Source organism: Canis lupus, chromosome 7, assembly GCF_003254725.2.
Source record: "Canis lupus dingo isolate Sandy chromosome 7, ASM325472v2, whole genome shotgun sequence".
NCBI classification, from domain to species: domain Eukaryota; kingdom Metazoa; phylum Chordata; class Mammalia; order Carnivora; family Canidae; genus Canis; species Canis lupus.
Genome location: NC_064249.1, coordinates 71,394,081 through 71,414,991, shown reverse-complemented (window position 1 = coordinate 71,414,991; position 20,911 = coordinate 71,394,081). Strand labels below are relative to the sequence as shown.

General features: G+C 37.9%; 1 protein-coding gene across 4 annotated transcripts in view; it reads left to right on the top strand.

Annotated features, from left to right (window-relative positions):
- The first annotated feature begins 367 nt into the window (after positions 1 to 367).
- The window catches only part of AKAIN1 (A-kinase anchor inhibitor 1), a 90,471-nt gene continuing 69,927 nt past the window's right edge, over positions 368 to 20,911 (top strand). The window contains exons 1-4 of one of the 4 annotated variants that reach the window (XR_007412137.1): positions 368 to 440; positions 11,427 to 11,484; positions 11,935 to 12,002; positions 12,517 to 13,128. Coding sequence is in view for 2 of the 4 variants with exons in the window: in XM_035718657.2 (XP_035574550.1) it covers positions 11,430 to 11,484 (55 nt within the window). In the remaining 2 variants the exon portion in view is untranslated. Of the gene's footprint in view, positions 441 to 472; positions 1,130 to 11,426; positions 11,485 to 11,934; positions 12,003 to 12,516; positions 13,129 to 20,911 lie in introns of those variants that run through there. The other 3 variants (XR_004817172.2, XM_035718657.2, XM_025429404.3) reach the window with 3 other exon arrangements.

Here is a 20,911-nt window from a genome sequence, read left to right as displayed (position 1 = left end):
GGTCCGCGGGCTCCCAGGCGCCCCCGCGCGTGCGCGGCCTGAGTCTGCGTCGGGAGGTCCAGCCTCGGGACCGCCGGCGCCCCGCCCCCGCCGGGCTCCGCTCCTTCCGCTGCGCTGCCGGAAGTGCGTGTCGGCCTCGGGGGCGGGCCGCCGCCGGGAGAGTCGTCGCGATGCGGCTCCGCGGGTCGGCCCCTGCCAGCGCCGGACGTCCCGGCTTTCCCGGACTAGTGGTCGGAGGAGGGCGGACCCGGAGCCCTGGAGCCGGCGGGCGGGAGCGAGAGGAGGAAGTCCGGCCGGCAGACGGGCGCCGGGGTCGGCGGAGGGATCTGGGGCCGGGGCGGCGCGCGTGAACCCCGGACAGTTCCTTCCGCGGGTGCGCGCGCAGGTGTTTAAAGGGAAGGCGGCCGCGGGGGCTGCGGGTTCCTCCGCTCGCCCGCGAGGTACTGTGGTCCCGATGCTTAGGGGGTGCGGTCCGCTGCTCTGGCTCTTCACGTGAAAGCCTGACAGCTGCAGGTTGCCGATTCTAATGAATCTCTCCGTGCCTCCCGAGGAGACTCCACCGGGGCGGGACGGGCCCTGGAGCAGCAGCTCTCTCTTCTGCCCCGCGCCTTGCAGAATCTCGTGCAATCTTTCCGACTCTGAAGCCCATGCTAGTTTTTTTTTTTTTTTTTTTTTTCCCCCTTCCTTTTTTTTTTTTTTTTCTGGAGGTCAGAGGCAGCTCAGAGAGCACACAGACTTCGGCTACAAAATGGGTGGACTCCTGGGAGGATGCTACCTCACTGTCAGGGCTTCGGACATGAACTTTAAACATGAGGTGGTGGGCAGGGTTCATAGATGGGAAAGGACCGTGTCTCGAGGAATGCCTCCTGTAGTTACGGTGGTGAAGGGAATGTATGTATACCGTCTGCTTCAGTTCAGCCACTATGTACAGTGCGGGTCGTGAGCACTGCTGCTCTCCTGTCGCAGGCTCTGCTCGGACCCCTTTCCTACCCAACCAGTCTCAGTTTTTTTTTTCCATCAGTGTTGTTTATAGTAGGTAAAGAAGGCTTCAAGTAAAGTAACATTTGCTAATGAAACTGCAGGCATCAAATTCTGTTGCAATACTTTCAAAAGCAGAATGCTAAGCTAGGTGAGTTTCGACGTCTTATCACCTGAAGTATATGTACCTTGAGAAAGAGAAATATGCAACGAAAAAGTTATCTATGGGTAGTAAAGGCTCTGTATGTCTTTATTATGGAAAATTTTTATGCCTCTCTTGAAAGTGATTTTATTAAAAGCAATAAAATTTGTTAAAGTGAAAAAAAAATTATGGAAATATGGAAGAAATGCTTTCGATTTTCGACATGCTAGTTATGTAAAGGGAATTTTGGAAACCATAAAGGATGGATATGGAGCTTAGACTGCATTTCACATCTCAGGCGTAATCTGAAGAACATGTAGTGTTCTTGTAATCTTTTATAGCTAGAAATTGATTTTTTTGTTGTTGCTGAGGAAAAGATAGCGTCATCATATTCACTTTATCTAAAAAAGGAAAGCCATTTATTGAGCCAGTGTAATTTATTGAATTTCTCTGGAGCTACAGATAGTAACAAAATGTCATTTAAAGTTTCAGAACCAAAATGAACTCTTTACTTTGGCCTCAATATGAGATTTATGAACACAAATACAAGACTGGGCAATCATGCTGAACATACTCAGGATGTGCCCGCTATTAACAATGAAAGCTACGTGTATTTTCTTTTGCAAATAACATACATTACAAAACACATTTAAAAAACCTACATTGCCAGACACATGATAGATGCTTCATAAATATGTAATATATATTTTTAAGTTATTAAACCTGATAATAAACATTCTTGAGTCTATGACTCAAGATTCAGACTTAAATTGTGGAATTTCTGTGTGGTATTTCCCTATTCTATCTTTCCTGAGCTAACCAGTATCCTGAAGTTTGTTAATCACCCCCTGACTTTTAAAAACATATAGTTTGGGACGCCCAGGTGGCTCAGTGGTTGAGCGTCTGCCTTTGGCTCAGGGCGTGATCCTGGAATCCTGAGATCGAGTCCCACATCGGGCTTCCTGTGAGGAGCCTGCTTCTCCCTCTGCCTGCGTCTCTCCCTCTCTGTGTCTGTCTCATGAATAAATAAATAGAATCTTAAAAAAAAACAAAACAAAACATGGTTTTATATTTATCTGTCTATACCTATAGATCTATTTGCTTATTATTGCTTATTTCAGGGCCTTTTGAAAATAGTATCAGCCTGCTTTAGATTTCTGTAACTTGTTTCACTTATTCAAAATTATGTTTCTAAAATTGCTTCAAATTGTGTCATTCATGCAGCATTAGTTTCTTTTTATTGCTGTGAAATATACCACTGTGCAAATATACCATAGTTCATGTGTGCATTTTCCTGATACTGGATGTTTGAATTGTCTCTAGCTCTTTGCTATTATAAATGATGACATGATTTTTCTTGCATGTATCTCCCGGCCCATGCGTTAAGAATTGTTTTAGGGTTACATTTAGGTTTGGGAGTGGAGTTGCTGTATTAGAGGGCATGTGGATATTAAATTTTACATGATAATGCTACTACATTGTCTTTTAAAATGTACCCATTATACTTTCACCAGCACTTGGTATTTTCTGTTGTCTTCCATTTGCCACTCTAGTAGGAGTAAAATTATGCCTAATTGGTTCTTTTAATTTGCATTGTTTATGTTTTTAAAATATGTTTGAGTAACTTTTCATGTATTTTTTGACCATTTGTATTTCTTTCTCTCTTTTGTAAGATTTTTATTTATTTATTTGACAGAGAGAGAGCCAGAGAGCACAAACAGGGGGAATAGCAAAGGGAGAGGGAGAAGCAGGTTCCTTGCTGAGCAAGGAGCCCAACATGGGGCTGATCCCAGGACCCTGGGATCATTACCCGAGTTGAAGGCAGACACTTAACTGACTGGGCCACTCAGGCGCCCCAACCATTTGTTTCTTATTGTGTGCCATGTTTGTTTATGCATTTTAGTCATTTGTGGGAGGTTTTCCTCCCTTCCTTTCTTGCTAAGTATAATTGACAACAAATCTTATTAGTTTCAGGTATACATCACAGTGATTTGTTATTTTTATACATCATGTGATGATCCCCATGATCTATCACTATCCAAAGTTATTTTAATACTACTGTCTATATTCCCAATGCTACATATTATATCCCCAAGATTATTTTTTAACTGGAAGTTTGCACATCTTAATTCCCTGTACCTATTTTGCCCAACCCCTAAACCTTCCCCACTCTGTGGTAATCAATTTGTTTCCCATATTATGAGTCTGTTTCTGTTTTGTTTTTTTAGAATCCATATATGGGTGAAATCATGTGGTATTTTTTTTTCTCTTTATTACTGATTGACTTACCATAGTTCCCTCAGATTTCATTCTTTTTTTGTGACTAATACACTATTGTGTGTATGTGAATCTATGGATTCATCTATGGATGGACACTTAGATTGCTTCCATATCTTGACTGTTGTAAATGGTGCTGCAGTGAACATAGGGGTGCATATATCTCTTCAAATTGATGTTGATAAATACCCAGAAGTGGGATAGCTAGATTGGTAGTTCTATTTTTAATTTTTTTAAAAGATCTTATTTATTTATTCATGATAGACATACAGACAGAGAGAGGCAGAGACACAGGCAGAGGGAGATGCAGGTTCCATGCCGGGAGCCCGACACAGGACTCAATCCGGGACTCCAGGATCAGGCCCTGGGCCAAAGGCAGGCGCCAAACCGCTGAGCCACCCAGGGATCCCCTATTTTTAATTTTTAAAGGAATCTCCATACTGTTATTTTTTTTAAAGCAGCTGCACATTTTACATTCCTATCAATAGTGATCAATAGTTCTTTTTTCTCCACATCCTCATCAACATTTGTTATTTTTTGTTTTTGATAATAGCCAATCTGAAAGATAACAGGTGCTATCTCATTGAGATTTTGATTTATACTTCCCTGATGATTAGTGATGTTGAACATCTTTTCAAGGGCCTGTTGGCCACCTGGACGTCTTCCTTCAAAAAATTTTTATTCAAGTTCTCTGCCCGTTTTTAAATCAGATTGTTATTGATATGAGGTTGTGTAAGTTCTTAATGTATTTGGATAGTAACCCTTATCTGATGAATGATTTGCAAATATCTTCTCACATTCCTTAAGCTCCCTTTTTGTTTTGTTGATTGTTTCCTGTGCTGTGCAAAGCCTTTTTATTTTGGTGTAGTCTCAATTGTTTATTTTTGCTTTTGTTTCCCTTGTGTGAAGGATAGATCCATAAATATGCTGGTAAAATCAATGTGTAAGAGTTGCTGCTTATGTTTTCTTTTAGGAGTTTTATGGTTTCACCTCTCCCATGTAGGTCTTTAATCCATTTTGAGTTGATTTTTGTGTATGGTGTAAGATAGTGGTCCAGTTTCACTCTTTTGCATGATGCTGTCCAGTTTTCCAGCACCTTTGTTGAAGAGACTGTTTTCTTCCCATTGTGTATTCTTGCCTTCTTTGTCATAGATTAGTCAACCCTATGAATGCGGGTTTATTTCTGGACTTTCTATTCTGTTCCATATTCTATATGTTTATTTTTGTGCCAATACCATACTGTTTTGATTTTTATAGCTTTGTAGTATATCTTGAAATTTGGGATTCTGATACTTCCAGATTTGTTCTTTCTCAAGATTGCTTTGGTTATTCAAGGTCTTTTGTAGTTGCATACAAATTTCAGGTTTCTGGGCAGCCTAGGTGACTCAGTGGTTTAGCACCTGCCTTTGGCGGGGCATGTCCTGGAGACCCGGGACCGAGTTCCACATTAGGTTCCCTGCATGGAGCCTGCTTCTCCCTCTGCCTGTGTCTCTGCTCTCTCTCTCTCTCTCTCTCTCTCTCGTGTGTGTCTTTCATGAATGGATGAATAAAATCTTAAAAAAAAATTCAGGATTCTTTTTCTAGTTCTGTGAAAAATGCTATTCATATTTTGATAGGGATTGCATTGAACCTGTAGATTGCTTTGGGTAGTATGGACATTTTAACAGTATCAATTCTTCCAATCCATGAGCATGGTAGATCTTTCCATTTGTTACTGTTGTCTTCAGTTTTTTTCATCAGTGTCTTATAGTTATCAGAGTATAGGTTTTTCACCTTCTTGGTTAAATTTATTCTTAGATGTTTAATTATTTTTGGTGCAGTTGTAAATGGGATTGTTATAATTCCTCTTTCTGCTACTTTGTTATTCATGTATAGAAATGAAATAGATTTCTGTATATTAATTTTGTATAGTGCAACTTTACTAAACTCATCCATTAGTCTACTAGTTTTTTGGTGGAGTCATTAGGGTTTTCTATGTATAGTATCATGCTATCTGGATATAGTGACAGTTTTACTTCTTCCTTACCAATTTGGAGAACTTTTTTTTTTTTTCTTGTCTGATTGCTGTAGCTAGGACTTCTAGTATTATGATGGATAAAAGTGGTAAGAGTGGACAGCCTTGTCTTGTTCCTGACCTGAGAGGAAAAGCTATAAGTTTTTCACCATTAAGTATGTTGTTAGCTGTAGGTTTTTATATGTAGCCATTATTGTGTTATGTTTCCTCTAAGCCTACTTTGCTGTGTGTTTTTATTATGAATGGATGTTGTATTTGTCAAATTATTTTTCTGCATTTCTTGAGATGATCATATGGTCTTTATCCTTCCCATTGTTAATGTCATGTACCACATTGTTAGATTCACAAATATTGATACACCCTGCATCCCTGGAATAAATCGTACTTGGTCATGGTGAATGATCAAGTGTATTGTTGAACTCACTTGGTGATTTAATATATTGTTGATTTTGGTTTGCTGATATTTTGTTGAGGATTCTTACATTCATGTTCATTGGGGGTATGATTGTATTTTTTGTTTCTAGAAGTTTATTTAGTTATTTTTAATATGTCTATTTTGATAGTCTGGATGTTTTGGGATATATAGGTATAACAGTTAATAATCCTTTATTTCCTGGCTCACGTCACAGTTGTTAAATGGTAGAGCCCAGAGTTAAATTCACGTCTAACTACAAAATCTATTTCTTTTAATTATACCAGTGTTTTCTACTCTTCAGTATATGAATAGATCTTATTAATGTGCATTAATATGTTTAAAGTCCTTAAAACAGTGTTATCAAATAATGTGTTCAATAAATGCTAGCTATTATTTTTAACATTTTTTCTTAAATGAACTTACCTTTTCAAATTTCTTTACTTTAGTCTTATGCCAAGTAGTACTATTTGTGACATTATTGTTTTGATATCTAATACATTTATTTTAATACAGTTTAAGGAACATACCTATTAAAATATTTATCCATATGTGCTTCAAATATCTTTTGTACCATCAAGTGTTATCAGTACCACACCTGAAGAAAACACAAAAGCTTCTCAATAAACTCTTTCTGAATTAATATTTCTTTAATTCTGTTGTTAAACTAAAGAATAGTTAGATGAGCTAAATGCTCATTTGAAGTCCATTTACCTCCTGTCTGTGTGACTTTGGGCAATTTAATCTCTCTGTACCTCAGTTTTTCTTCTTTAAATTGAAGATAATTTTGGCTATAATTACATTTTTTTTATAAAATAATTACATTTAAAGGAAGTATTGTATATATAACTTTTTGACATAATGCTTGATACATAGTAAGGACTCATGACTATTAAATAGCATTATGACCTTATTTTAAAGTTGTCCGAGGAGAAATTATAACACTTCAGAAACTGAGCATTTGAACAATCCTTCTGGAAGCTAATAATTTATATACAGGGTATTATTTTAAGGATCTCTCTCTTTTTATGCATAATCTTAAAAATTATGGTGAAATTCACATGTGATAAGATTAACCACTTTAAAGTGAACTATTTAGTGCCATTTCAGTACAGTCATGATGCTGTGCATTTTCATCGCTCCAAAAGGAAACCCTGTACCCATTAAGAAGTTGCTCTGCATTTTTTCCTTCTCCTGCCCCTGGTAACTACCAGTTTGTGTTCTGTCTGTATGAATTTTTCTCTTCTGTATATTTCCTATAAATGGAATCATACAATATGTGGACTTTTGTGTTTAGCTTCTTTCATTTACTAATCTGTTTTCAAGTTTTAGAAAGTGTAGCATATATCAGTACTTCATTCTTTATTATGATTGAATAATATTCCATTGTAAAGTATAAACCACAATTTGTTTATCCATTCTTATATTGATGGACATTTGTACTATTTCTACATTTTGGCTATTGTGAATAGTATTGCTTTGAACCTGTGTGTATGTGTACTTGTTTGAGTACCTACTTTTCAATTCTTTTGGGTATTAACCTAGGAGTGAAATTGCTAGGTCCATGGTAAACCTATGTTTGACTTTTTGAGAAACTGCCAAACGATTTTACACAGTGGTTGAACCATTTTACACTCCCACTAGCAATGTACAAGGGTCTTTCTACACATCCTTTACCAACACTTGTTATTTTTCATTAAGAATAAAATATAGTTATTCTAGGGAGTACATATTCAAGTGATACATGATTGTGATTTTGATTTGCATTTCCCTAGTGACTAATGATGTTGAACATATTCTCATGTATGTGAATATTGGCAATTTAAATGTTGTCTTAGAGAGATGACTCAGATTCTATTCAGATTCTTTGCCCATTTTCCAATTGGCTTTTCTTTTTGTTGTTGAGTTATAAGAATTCTTTAGATGTTGAAGATACTAGGCTTTTTGTCAGATATATGATTTGCAAATGTTTTTCCCATTCTGTAGGTTATTTTTTCACTTTCTTGCTAATGTCCTATGCATAAAAGTTTTTAATTTTGATGAAATCCAATTTATCCATTCTTTTGTTATTGTTGCTTGTGTGATATCAACAACCCACTGCCAAATCTAACATCATGAAGACTTAGCCTTGTTTTCTTCTAAAAGTTTTATGGTTTTAGTTCTTGTACTTAGGTTGTTCATACATTTTGAGTTAATTTTTGTATATTGTATGATATAAGGGTCCAACTTCATTTTGCGTGTGTGTGTATCCAGTTGTCTCAGCATCATTTATTGAAGAGATTATTCTTTCCATGTTGAATGGTGTTAGCAAACTTACAGAAAATCAGTTGGCCAAGAATGTATAGGTTTATTTCTGGACTCTTAATATTATTCCATTCATCCTGTATGTCTGTCTGTGTGCCAGCACCACACTTTTTGATTACCTGTAGGTTTGTAGTAACTTTTGAAATCAAGAAGTGTAAATTCTTCAACTTTATTCTGCTTTTTAAATACTGTTTCACCTATTTGTGGCCTCTTAAAACTCCATAGGAATTTGATTTTTGGCTTTTGTAGTTCTTCAAGAGTAGCTATTGGAATTTTGACAAAGTGCATTGAATATGTAGATCGCTTTGGGTGATCATCTTAAAAATATTAACTATTCCCATTCAGAACAAGGGGTAGCTTTCCATTTATTTAGATTTCTTCATTTTCTTTTAGCAACATTTTGTAGTTTTTAGTGTACTGCATGCTTGATTAAACTTATTTCTAGGTAGTTTTGGATGTTATTGTAAATGGAATTTTTTTCTCAATTTTTTTTGTTTATTCATTGCTGGTGTTTGGAAATACATCTGATTCTTGTATCCTTTAATTGCTAATTGATAAGTTGTAGTAGTTTTTCTGTGGATTCTTTGGAGTTTCTATATGTAGTCTTATGTCATCTGTAAATACAGATCGTTTTACTTTTTATGCTTTTGTTTCTTTTTCTTGCCTATTTCTCTGGCTAGAACTTCCAGTATAATGCTTCAGAAGTGCTGAAATTAGGCATCCTTATCTTGCCCTGATATTTGGGTGAAAACTTTAGTCTTTCACTATTAAATGTGATGATCATTGTGGGTTTTCCATATGTGTCCTTTATCAGCTTAAGACGTTTCCTTGTTTTCCTACTCTATTAAGTGTTTTTTATAATCATTAAAAAGGGTTGGGTTTTGTCAAATGCTTTTTCTGCATCAATTGAGATGATCATGTGTTTTTTCCCTTCATTATATTAATGTGGTATATATAGCATTGCTTTTCACCTATTAAATCACCCATGCATTCCTGAGATACATCCATTCTTTTACTACGCTGCTGGATTTAGTTTGGTAGTATTTTTTTCCTGAGGATCTATATATGTATATTCATAGGGAACATTTCTTGAGGTATCTTTGGTAATAGGGTAAAATTGGCCTCATAGAATAAATTGGGAGTGCTCTCTTTTCCTTTGGAAGAGTTTGAAGAGTATTGGTTTTAATTGTTTTTTTGTTTTTAATGTTTGGTAGCATTCACAAGTGAAGCCATTTGGTCCTGGACTTTCCTGTGTTGGGAGATTTTCTTCCTTTTTTCCTTTTTCTTTTTAAGTCACTTATTTAATTTCTCCTATTCCTCCTGAGCCAGTTTTGGTAATTATGTGTTTCTAGGACTTTGTCCATTTCATCTAGGTTATCTAGTTTAATTGGTGGACAATTATTTATAGTATTTTATTTTAAAAAAATTTCTGGGGATCCCTGGGTGGCGCAGCGGTTTGGCGCCTGCCTTTGGCCCAGGGCGCAATCCTGGAGACCCGGGATCGAATCCCACGTTGGGCTCCCGGTGCATGGAGCCTGCTTCTCCCTCTGCCTATGTCTTTGCCTCTCTCTCTCTCTCTCTGTGTGACTATCATAAATAAATAAAAATTAAAAAAAAAATTTCTGGAGAGTTGGTTGTAATGTCCCCATTGTAATTTCTGATTTTAGTTATTTGCATCTTCTCCTTTTTCTTTCTCGTCTAGCTAAAGTTTGTCAGTTTTATTGATTTTTCCCCCTTAAGAACAAACCTTTCGTTTTATTGATTCTCTTGTTGTTTCTATTCTCAATATCATTTATCTCTGCTCTAATCTTCATTATTTCCTTCCTTTTGTTAGCTTTGGGTTTAATTTGCTCTTCTTTATCTAGTTTCTTAAAGTGTGTTATGGACTGAACTGTGTCCCTCCCAAATTGATACGTTGAATCCCTAACCCCTCAATGTGGCTGTATTTGAAGATTAGGCCTTTAGGGAGGTGACTAAGCTTAAATGAGATCATAAATATTTTTCTGTTTCTTTGGAGCACCCTGACTAATACATTCTCCTTTTGTTTATTTCCAAATCTTCAATCAAGAGTATATTCATGGATATATTCTTACAGAAAATATCTTTCAAGTGTTTCCCACCAAAAAAATTCCTCAACAAATAAGAACAAGGACAATAATTTCTTTTATGAGTGTGTGGTTCTGCCACCTTCTCAAGATGTTTTAAAAGGCTTAAGAGAAATACATTGAATGGCACTACATGGCTACTTTAGACAGCAACAATGTTTGAGTAGAGGATGTTAAATATATAGAAAGGGACTTTACCCGTATTTTAACCTCTATCTATATTTTAGGCTAGACTCTTCCGTGGCTTTAGTAGCTTGGAGTCTTGAGGTGGGGTTGAAGTAGGGTAGGATCATTTCTTCACTATCCTGATGGTGTGTGGGAAAATTGGACTAGCAAGTTCAAAATCTGGAGGGCAAGCTAGCAGGCTGAAGATTCAGGTATGAATTGATGGTGTAGTTCTGAGTCTAAAGGCTTAAAGCTCTGGTGGGATTTCTATGTTGTAGTCTGGAGGCATAATTCTTTCTTTGGCAAACCTTAGACTTTGCTCTTAAGATCTTTAGCCAATTGAATGAGGCCTACCCACATCATGGAGGGTAATCTGTTCACCTTAAAGTCAACTGATTTTCGATGTTGATCACATCAAAAAAATACCTTCACAGCAACTGGTGTTTGACTAAATAACATTCACCATAGTTTTGCCAACTTGACACATAGAATCATCTGTGTAGAAATATGGTCATTTTAATGGCACTTGAGTGGCTCAGTTAAGAGTCTGACCTCTTTTTTTTTTTTTAAGATTTTATTTATTTATTCATGAGAGACACAGAGAGACAGAGAGAGAGAGAGGCAGAGACACAGGCAGAGGGAGAAGCAGGCTCCCTCCCTACAAGGAGCCCGATGGGGGACTTGATCTCGAGTCTCCAGGATCACGCCTGAAGATGGCGCTAAACCGCTGAGCCACCCAGGCTGCCCAAGTGTCTGACTCTTGATCACATCTCGGGTCTTGATCTCAGGGTCATGAGTTCAAGCCTTGCGTTGGGCTCCACACTGAGTGTGGAGCCTACTTAAAAAAAAAAAAAAAAGAAATTTGGTCTTTTTAGAATAATATTTGAAGTTAGAAGAGATGGCTTAAACGAAAGTGGGAATTTATGAGAACTCATCTGAAAGTTGGTTTTATTTGACTTGTACTTTTATTAGAAGACAATTAAAGGGCACCTGCATGGTCAGTTGATTAAATGTCTGACTTTGGCACAGGTCATGGTCTCGGAGTCATGGGATAGAGCCCCACGTCTGACTCTGCACTCTCCACTCAGTGAGTAATCTGCTTATCACTCTCCCTCTGCCCCTCCCCCTGCTTGTGCTCTCTCTGTCCCTCTCTCTAATAAATAAGTAAAAAAATCTTTTTTTTTTTTTTTTAAAAGACAAGTTAAATCCGAAATATTTCAAAATGGCCACTTCCTTTAGGGAAGTAAATGCATAACTGTGCCCCTATCTGATGGGGAGTTAATCAGCATATATTTGAAAGCCATTATGACAAAGGCTGCTGCAACTATCAAATAAATGATTGTTTCTGCTGTCCAGGATGCACCTTTTATCACTTGCTCACTCTCTTTGGGGGATCATTGACAGTGACTCAGACTGAGTCAGGAAGCAAGATGTCCACTGATGTCACATTAAAAAGACTGGTGAGACTTACAAACTACAGGGGCTTGATGAATAGATAATGAAATAGCATTTTTAAATGGGTACGCTTTTCTTGCAGATATCCTTGGAAGACAGTTATTCTGTTTCCTGGAATAGGCTTTGTTTTGACATGGGCCCCATAGTAAGGTAACAGTCCCTTTTGATCATTTGTCAGCATGTCTGGAGCTCCAGCTGCATTCAACCTTATGGATTTGTTAGGGGCATCAAATGAATAATGCATGTGAAAGCATTTTGAAAGAGATCAAACATTAGAAAGTTGATGACAGGATAGGCAAGGTCTGAACCAAAGAACTTATATAAGACGTGTCAGAATTCATCAGGGGTCACTTGTTGGTTTCAAAGCTTTTACAGTATTTAAGTTAATTTTGGCATTTTAGGCAGGAGGAATGGTTTCATTGGATTTTAGAACTTATGGTTAAGGAAGCAAAGCATTAAGGAATTCATTGAATTCAATCTTTTAATAGCAGAGGCAGTAATATGGCTTATGGGACTATCAGTTTAACAAGTCTAAGTCTTCCTTAGAAAGACAGAATTTTAAGAGCAACTATTTTGGTTTATTGTATAAAGTAAAAATCAAAAAAATTTTGAGAAGGTATTCTCTTCTAATCCCTTTTTTTTTTCTGCATTCCTGTACATTCAGATATTCCTCATCCTGTTGCCATATTGGATTATGTAAAAATTAAAGATGAAGATTATGCCTGTGAATTTCTGAATCTTTTATGACTGGTACATGGTACATACTAAATAAATTGTTACTGTTCAGTCATGAAACAGGTTGTATGACACATGAGATAAAGTTAATGAGGATGGTTGGCTTAAGATGGGAGAAAGTTGTGATGAAAGTATTAGACATACATGCAAATAATACCATTATTTATTTATGGAAAAAAATTTATGATTGCCAGTTATGTGTCCGAATTGTCCTAGATGCTAGAGTCACAACAATGAATAGAAATAGCTAAGATTGCTGCTATTCTGGAGTTCATGATCTATGACTAAAGAAAACTGGGGCAAGCATACTGAAAGAAAATTAGCATTGAGAGAGCACATGACAAGGCACCCAACTTCCACTGTGGAGTCAGGGAAGCAGTCCTTGAAGAAAAGGAATTTAAGTTGAGATCTGAAGTATATGAAAGTATTAATAAAATGGAAAGGAGGGAAGGGTGGACTTTCACAGAGGCAATAGGCCAAGTCTCTGTTAGAATAAGTATGGTATGTTTGAAGATTCAAAAAATCCTAGCATATCTAAAGCACAGAGAGTGATGGGGGAGCAGTACAAGGTAGGGGTGGGGGGGAAAGGCAGGAACTAGGCAGTGGGCCATGTTGCAAATTTTGGTCTTCATTCTAGGAACAATAGAAAGCCACTGAAGTTTTAATTAATGGGGGATATGGTTACTTATTTGTTTTGAAAAGATGACTGATTACAGTTGGGATCAGAGCAGATGTGGGGAGACCAGTTAAAAGGCTATTGCAGTTGTCTCGGCAAGGGATGAAGGTAGCTTGGATTAGGAGAGTAGTAACAAAGAGGAGAGAAATGGGTAGCTTTGGGAGTTCTGTAGACAAGATGTAGTAATATATTGCATACAGTGCAGGAACACCTTCACAGTTTCATTTACTAAGTTAGGGAATATTGGAAGAGCATAATAATTTCATTTCAGACATGCGGAGCCTGTCATTACCAATAATTATAACACACTCCCTAATTACCAGTTTCAACCACCCTTTTACACCAGTTCCTAATGTTTCCTGTTCACTCTAATTCCCCTACTCCAATGTTGCTTTTCCCATCAGAATCTATAATCCACTGATCACTCACTGTTTCCTGCTTCTCACTTCTTTTGTGATCTTATTGAGCACTTGATTCAATTTATATTCCTTCCATTACAGCATTATAATCACTCTTTCACATACATTTATGCTTGATTCCCTTGACTTTCTCTTGCTGCATTCTATCTTCTTGGAGAAAACACAACCCTATTTACTTTCAATTCCCCCTCTGCTCCTCACCTACCCTTGTGCTAGAGAAAAACTCAAAAAGCATACTGAATGGGCTCAATGTATGTGATTACTAACATCAAATGTGGCCATGATACTGCTTGGAAATCATACTGGCTTTCACTAAATACTCAGTCTCCATTTCTTCTTGATGACTGTTTCATACTGATCACACCTCAAATCATTCTTCTATAGTCCTCACTCTAAACTGAGGAGCTTGTGTTCATTGCATTGAGAAACAAATGCAATTGGAAGAGAACTTCCACAACCTCCCACCATTACATCTACCCACTTGCAGGTGTCTGTATCCATTTAGGTTGTCTTTTCTTCTCTTTATAGGCGAATTACTTATCCCTGGCATAGACTAATTTCCTCACTTGTCTCATTTCCTCTTAGGATGGGACCACTCAAGGGGAAGGGCAATGCTCTGTAAACTCTCTTCCCTCTTCCCTGCATCATCATTCTCTCCTCCACCAAAATCTTCTTTTGACCTCACTTTTCCCTCTAGCTAATGTCCTTTTCCTTCCCTTCTCTTAATAGTGAAACTTCTCAAGAGTTGTTTGTAATTCACTTTCTCTATTTTATCTCCTCCAATCCTCTCTTGAACCACTCAGTCAGACTTTTATACTTGCTACTTACCCTGAATGTATCAAGGTTACTGTGACCTCCATGTCATTTTTCAATCCTCACCTTACTTGATGTATTGGCAGCATTTGGTATAGGTGATCACTTTTTCAACCTTGAAACTCTTTCTTTTGGTTTTCAAGTGTCATACTCTCTTAGTTTTACACCCATCTCTCTAAATGCTCCTCTCAGTCTCCCTGAGTTCTAAATACTGAGAGCCTATATCTCATTTCTTGGACCTCTTTTCTCTTTTCTTTAGTGATCTTATCCAGGCTCATGTATTTAAATAGCATATACAGAACTGAAGCCTCCCCAATCTTTATCTCCAGCCTAGACCTCTTCTTGAACTCTAGACTTGTATATCCATCTGGCTCCTTGACAACTCGCCTTGGATGTCTAATATGTGTCTCAAATTTAACATGTCCTGAAATGAGTTTCTGTTCATTTCTTAACCTGCTTCTTCTGAAATCATCTTCAAGTAAGAAAATGGAAACTTCATTTTTCTAATTATCCCAACCAAAAACCTGGGAATTATCCTTGACTTCCATCTTTCTTCTCAAACCCTATGTCTAATCTATCAACAAATTCTGTTAGCTCTATCTTCAAAATATATATAGAATTCTGACCGCTTTTTATCACTTTACCTCTTAATGCTCTTGTCCAAACCAGCTAGATTGTTGCCTTCTAACTAGTTGCCCCACTTCTGCCTTTATTCCCCATCTGGTCTGCTGTCACCCCTGCATGCAGCCAGAGCGGTACTTTTTTTTTTTTTAAGGACTTTATTTATTCATTCATGAAAGACATACAGAGAGAGAGGCAGAGACACAGGCAGAAGGAGAAGCAGGCCCCATGCAAGGAGCCCGATGCGGGACTTGATCCCGGTTCCCCAGGATCAGGCCCTGGGCTGAAGGTGGCACTAAACCGCTGAGCCACCTGGGCTGCCCCTAGAGTGGTACTATTTTATTTTATTTTATTTATTTTATTTTATTTTATTTTATTTTATTTTATTTTATTTTATTTTATTTATTATTTTATTTTATTTTATTTTATTTTATTTTATTTATTTTTATTTATTTTTAGAGTGGTACTTTTAAAACATAAGTCAGATCATATTATTTTCTCTGCTCAAACTCCTCCAGTAGCTTCTTGTTTTATTTAGTGTAAGAGTCAAATTCTTTACCATTGCCTACAAGGCCCTATATGATATAAACTTGTTAAAATTCTGATTTTATCTTTCTGCTTTCTCCTTTATTCATTCAGCCTCATATATGTGACCTGATTGCTGTTTCTTCAAGATATTATGCCTATTGCCACTTATAGGACTTTGCGCATTTTGTTCTCTTTACTCGTGTCCACTTTCATTACTTTACCAACTTTTCCAGAAAAGTCATTTTTCACATGTCACCTTCTCAGTGAAGCTTTACCTGATCATACATACTACTTAAAATTTCCAACTTCCTCTCAATACTATCTGTCCCATTATCCAATTTAATTTTTCTTCATACCATTTATCATGATGAAAAATATGTATTTGTGCTCTTATTGATTTCCCCTCAACTAGAATGTAAACTTTATGAGGACAGGAGCTTTGTCTATTTTGTTCATTAATATATCATCAGTTCCTAGAATAGTGCTTGACCTACAATAGATAAGTAATTGTTCAATGAATGAATTGATGAATTCAAGTGCACATAGTGAGTAGGCAATTCAGTTTATGAGTCTGGAGCTCAGAGAAGAGGTCTTCACCGGGGAAATAAATTTGGGACTCATTGGCATATATGTGGGGTGACCACATATCCAAATTGGCTCTGAATAGTGTAGGCAACATTACTGATAGTCCCCTTCCTTTACTTTTGAAAGTGGTGTGGTTTGAATGATAGGTTATGTAGTTCTCCTAAAAATACACGATAATTGAAACCAGAGGACTGGATGGGATTGCCTAGGGAAGGCCTATAAAGTGAAAACAGAAGAGGACCAAGGAAGAGCTCTTAGGTTCTCTAACTTATAAAGGCTTGAAGAGAAAGAAGAATCTGAAAATAAGATTGGAAAGGAGCAGTCTGAAAAAAGGAGAAAAACCAGAAGAATGCACAAAAGCTAAGAGGAAAAAGTAGTTCAAAAGGGAGGAGGGTTATAATAATCTATTGAAAAATCAAATAATATAAGGACTGAAAAAATACCTGTTAGATCTTGGGAGTCAATGACAATCTCTACTTTTGGTGTAGTGATTAGGGCAGAAACCAGACTGATGAAATGGTGGGAGGAAAAACGAGGAAACAAAGACAGCAAATTATAGAAAACTTCATATTTTGATGTCAATATGAGAAGGAATGGGCAAATTCTGGGTTATGCAATTAGCAGATAGGCCTCAGGTAAAGCTCCTAGCAAAGCAGGAACACCAAAATAAGACACATTTGGAAACAATTTAGTACTTGACATTTTGAAAACATGGAATTAAAGGAGTTCTAATCAAAACTCATAATTTTATTTGCTTTCTGTGAGTTTCTAAATGTTTGCACTACACATGGAAAAGGATACATCAATACTTGGGTCCTCCAAACAATGTAATCCGAATATGGTCATAGGTGCCAGCCAGTTTGTGTGACATCAAGAAATACTATTTAATATTTTTGTTTGAAAGAGATTTGAGCTTGTTGAAATGTTGATAGAGAAGGTCCAGATGAGAGGGACCAGCAGAATACTCTGCTGGGGAGGGAAGAGATAATCGATGGTGGCATTTTATCGAGAAGGCGGGAGGGGACTGGATCTGCAGACAGATGGAAGGATTGGCTTTAGGTAGGTTAAGAAATACCTTTCTACTGTAACTGCAAGGATGAAGGAAAGGCTGGATGCATATATAGCAGTGTTTGTAGAGTTGGATAGGGAGGGAAAGAGCATTCTATCTGAGGTCTTCAATTTTTCTGAGAAAGAGGCAAGACCATCTGGGAATGAGGGAGATGTCTGGGGCTTAAAGCAGTTTGAAGAGTGAGAAAGAGACTAAGGAAACAATGTTAAAGGCTCTTTTGAGGTTGGTGATCATGAATCATGAGTGAACATTTCCTGTTACCTAGGTGATTATGGGAAATAAGAGGCTTTTTTCTTTGATCAAGCAAAAATCACTAGGGAAAAACAGTTAAGAGATGGCATTATCTTGGGATCCCTGGGTGGCGCAGCGGTTTGGCCCCTGCCTTTGGCCCAGGGCGTGATCCTGGAGACCTGGGATCGAATCCCACATTGGGCTCCCGGTGCATGGAGCCTGCTTCTCCCTCTGCCTGTCTCTGCCTCTCTCTCTCTCTCTTCTGTGACTATCATAAATAAATACATTAAAAAAAAAAAAAGAGAGAGAGATGGCATTATCTTAAGTGACCAAATAGCCACTTCCTTTTTTGCTATATAATGAGTCAACATATGCATATGGGTAAGTAGGGATAGTTTGGAGAAAAACTCTCAAGAAGGTACTTAGTCTGTTTCATTTTATTTCTCTTTCAGGAATGAATGAGATGGAGTAGATTAAGGTTCTCACTGGACTGGGTGGTAGTCAAGACACCTGATTCACAGTTGTGGCTCTGCTGCTAGCTAGGTTCTCTCTCCAGGTGTCAGTTTTCTCATCAAAATGCTGTGAACAGATGATCTTAATTTTCTTTCTACATTTAAAATCTCTGAGTCTAGATTTAGCTTTCAACTGTCAAGCAGGGATGTAAATCATGGACTTCTTTTGGAGTTGGAAGTATTCTTACAGATTACCTGACTCTGAATTTGTGTTCCATGATATTGGCTTTCAAGGGGGTCTGATGAACTTGAACCTTCTTGATGGCCAGAGTTTTGAATCAATTAGGAGATAAGGCAAAGGAAGCAGGCAGACATAAGTTAAAACATTGTCTTTGTTAGTAGTAAATCTGATATTGGAGAATGTGGCTTATAGCTATGTAGATGTAGGCTTTAAAATACTGAATTCCAGAATGTGAAGACTTACCCACTAGAGGCATGGGAAGCACAGAATTTCACATTGTCCCTGAGCATATTATCACATATGGAAACAGAGCAGAATACAGGCTTTCTGCAGGCAGCCAGCTCCGTAAAGGTAAGGAAAGAGGAAGGAGTGGAGCCATCAAATATCAGGTTCTCTCATAAATTTACCAACCAGTAAGTTGCTCCTCCTCAGGGGAGAAATTCAGATGGACAAAGAGAGACAGAGGCAGAAAAGGGCCAGAAGTATGAAACTTCATTGGCTTCTTCTCAGTCTCGTCTGCTGATTTCTCTTCATCTTCCTGAATTCCAAATACTGGAGTGTTTCATGGTTCAGTTTTGAAAACTCCTACCTACCCTGTTCTCTTCCCATTTGTCTCCTCTAGTCTCATGGCTCTATATACTGATGATTTCCAATTTTATATTATCTCCAAACTGAAATACTTCTTTGAACTCCAGAACCTCATCATCTTTAGGTCTTTGCTCAAATGCACTTTTCTCCATGCAGCTTTTCTTGACTATTCTCTATATAAGACCCAGAATTCTCTGCCCAGAACTGTTTATCTGTTTATACTACTTTATTTTTCTCCACAGTACTCATCACTCTGAGCTGTTGTATATGCTTAGTACTTTGTCTATTCTCCACAGGCAGTGTCTATCTAGTGGAAATTTGATGAGAGTAGGGTCTAGAATGTGCCTGGTATATAGTTGTTAATAAATTTATGTTGGTTGGATAAATGAGTGAATGAATGTTATGTTGCTTCTCCTACTGGGAAGGAAACATCAAGAATAGGGAAGAAACATTGCTTCTTCGAACACAATAGGATCCTGGATGCAGCCCAATGTCTGAGGTACAATTTGAACTGGGCACTAAGGTGAGGAAAGACTGGTCCTGGTTGGGAATACATCTGAGAGCCAAGTGTTTAGGAATAAGATCAAATTTGAAGACCAAGTCATCCAAAGTAATTGCCACTGGGGCTGAGTCCAGGTATAGGTCAACAAAGCACCTAGAGTTCTGTTTAGTCATCGTGTTCAAAGAGCACTAATTAAGATATTCTGGGAAGTTTCCCTTTCTTTTCCTTTTGTACTTGAAGGCAAAAAGAAGAGTGGAGCCACCCCTTTTCAAGTACTCACCTAACTTTACAAATGGAATAAGTCATTCCTTCCCACAGTGATGCCCTTACCTTTGGATACGGTGGATTATATCACCACTTTATTGTGCTTCTTATGCTGGCATCATTATTTCTTTATTTTTTAAAAAAGATTTTACTTATTTATTCATGAAACACACACACAGAGAGGCAGAGACATAGGCGGATGGAGAAGCAGGCTCCCGGCAGTGAGCCCAATGTGGGACTTGATCTGGGACTCCAAGATCACACCCTGGACTGAAGGCAGGCGCTCAACTGCTGAGCTACCCAGGCGTCCCTCATTATTTCTTTAAAATGATTTCCTCCACCATATGGTGAATTTCTTGAGTGCAGAGATTGCACTCATATTAGTATTTCCAAGGCTTAGTATACATGTACTCAGGTAATGTCATTGAATTGAATGAATTTTGCCAGGTTGTATAAAAGAGGAGGGAAATGAGCTAGGGAGGGGCACCTGGGTGGCTCAATGGTTGAGTGTCTGCCTTCAGCTCAGGTCATGATCCTGGGGTCCTGGGATCCAGTTCTGAATCAGGCTCCCTGCAGGGAACATGCTTTTCCCTCTGCTTATGTCTCTGCCTCTCTCTGTGTGTCTCTCATGAATAAATAAATAAGTAAATTCTGTTTTTTTTTTTTTTTAACAGAAATGAAGCTAGAGAGCAAGGGTAGCTCAATTCTGTGTTCTATATGGAAATTCCCAAGATCCCAGTTAGACTTCCACTTTCAGTGACAACCACCTGGTTTAAAATCTAGTTCAACTGAAGTGTGAAGTTGTGTAGGTAGATGAACGGCCTGGAGAAGAGACAAAAAGTAAAGTCTTATTTAAAAGAAAGGTAGTATCTCATCTCTCTTATTGAAATGTTATTCTTTATTCTTTCACGTCAATAGTAGTTTTGGTAAACAGAGAATCTCCTTGATTGGGAGCTAGGATATTTTTTAGCTATGGTAAGTCACTGTTTGTGATGGGAGCTTGTTTTCTCAAGAGTTCTGGAGAAAAGGAAAGAACAGGTTCAAAAGAGGTATAATTGCATAAGTTGAGGATAAAGACTTTTGAAATCAGGTGGCATAGGAGTAATGGGGTGGAGAAGCTGTTTCCTTCACACCATTCAGGGTTGATACTGTCTGGTTGGCAGTGGGCAGCTTGAACCTGAATTAAAGGACTATTCTGTACATCTGTCTGAATCTCACCTGTGTGATAGAGAGCAGCTTAGAGAAAAGCTTCATCCTTCGTGATGGATTATGCCAACCCAGCTTCTGAAGCTAAAGGCAAGTTACAGATGGAATCATACAATGCCTCCACTTTAA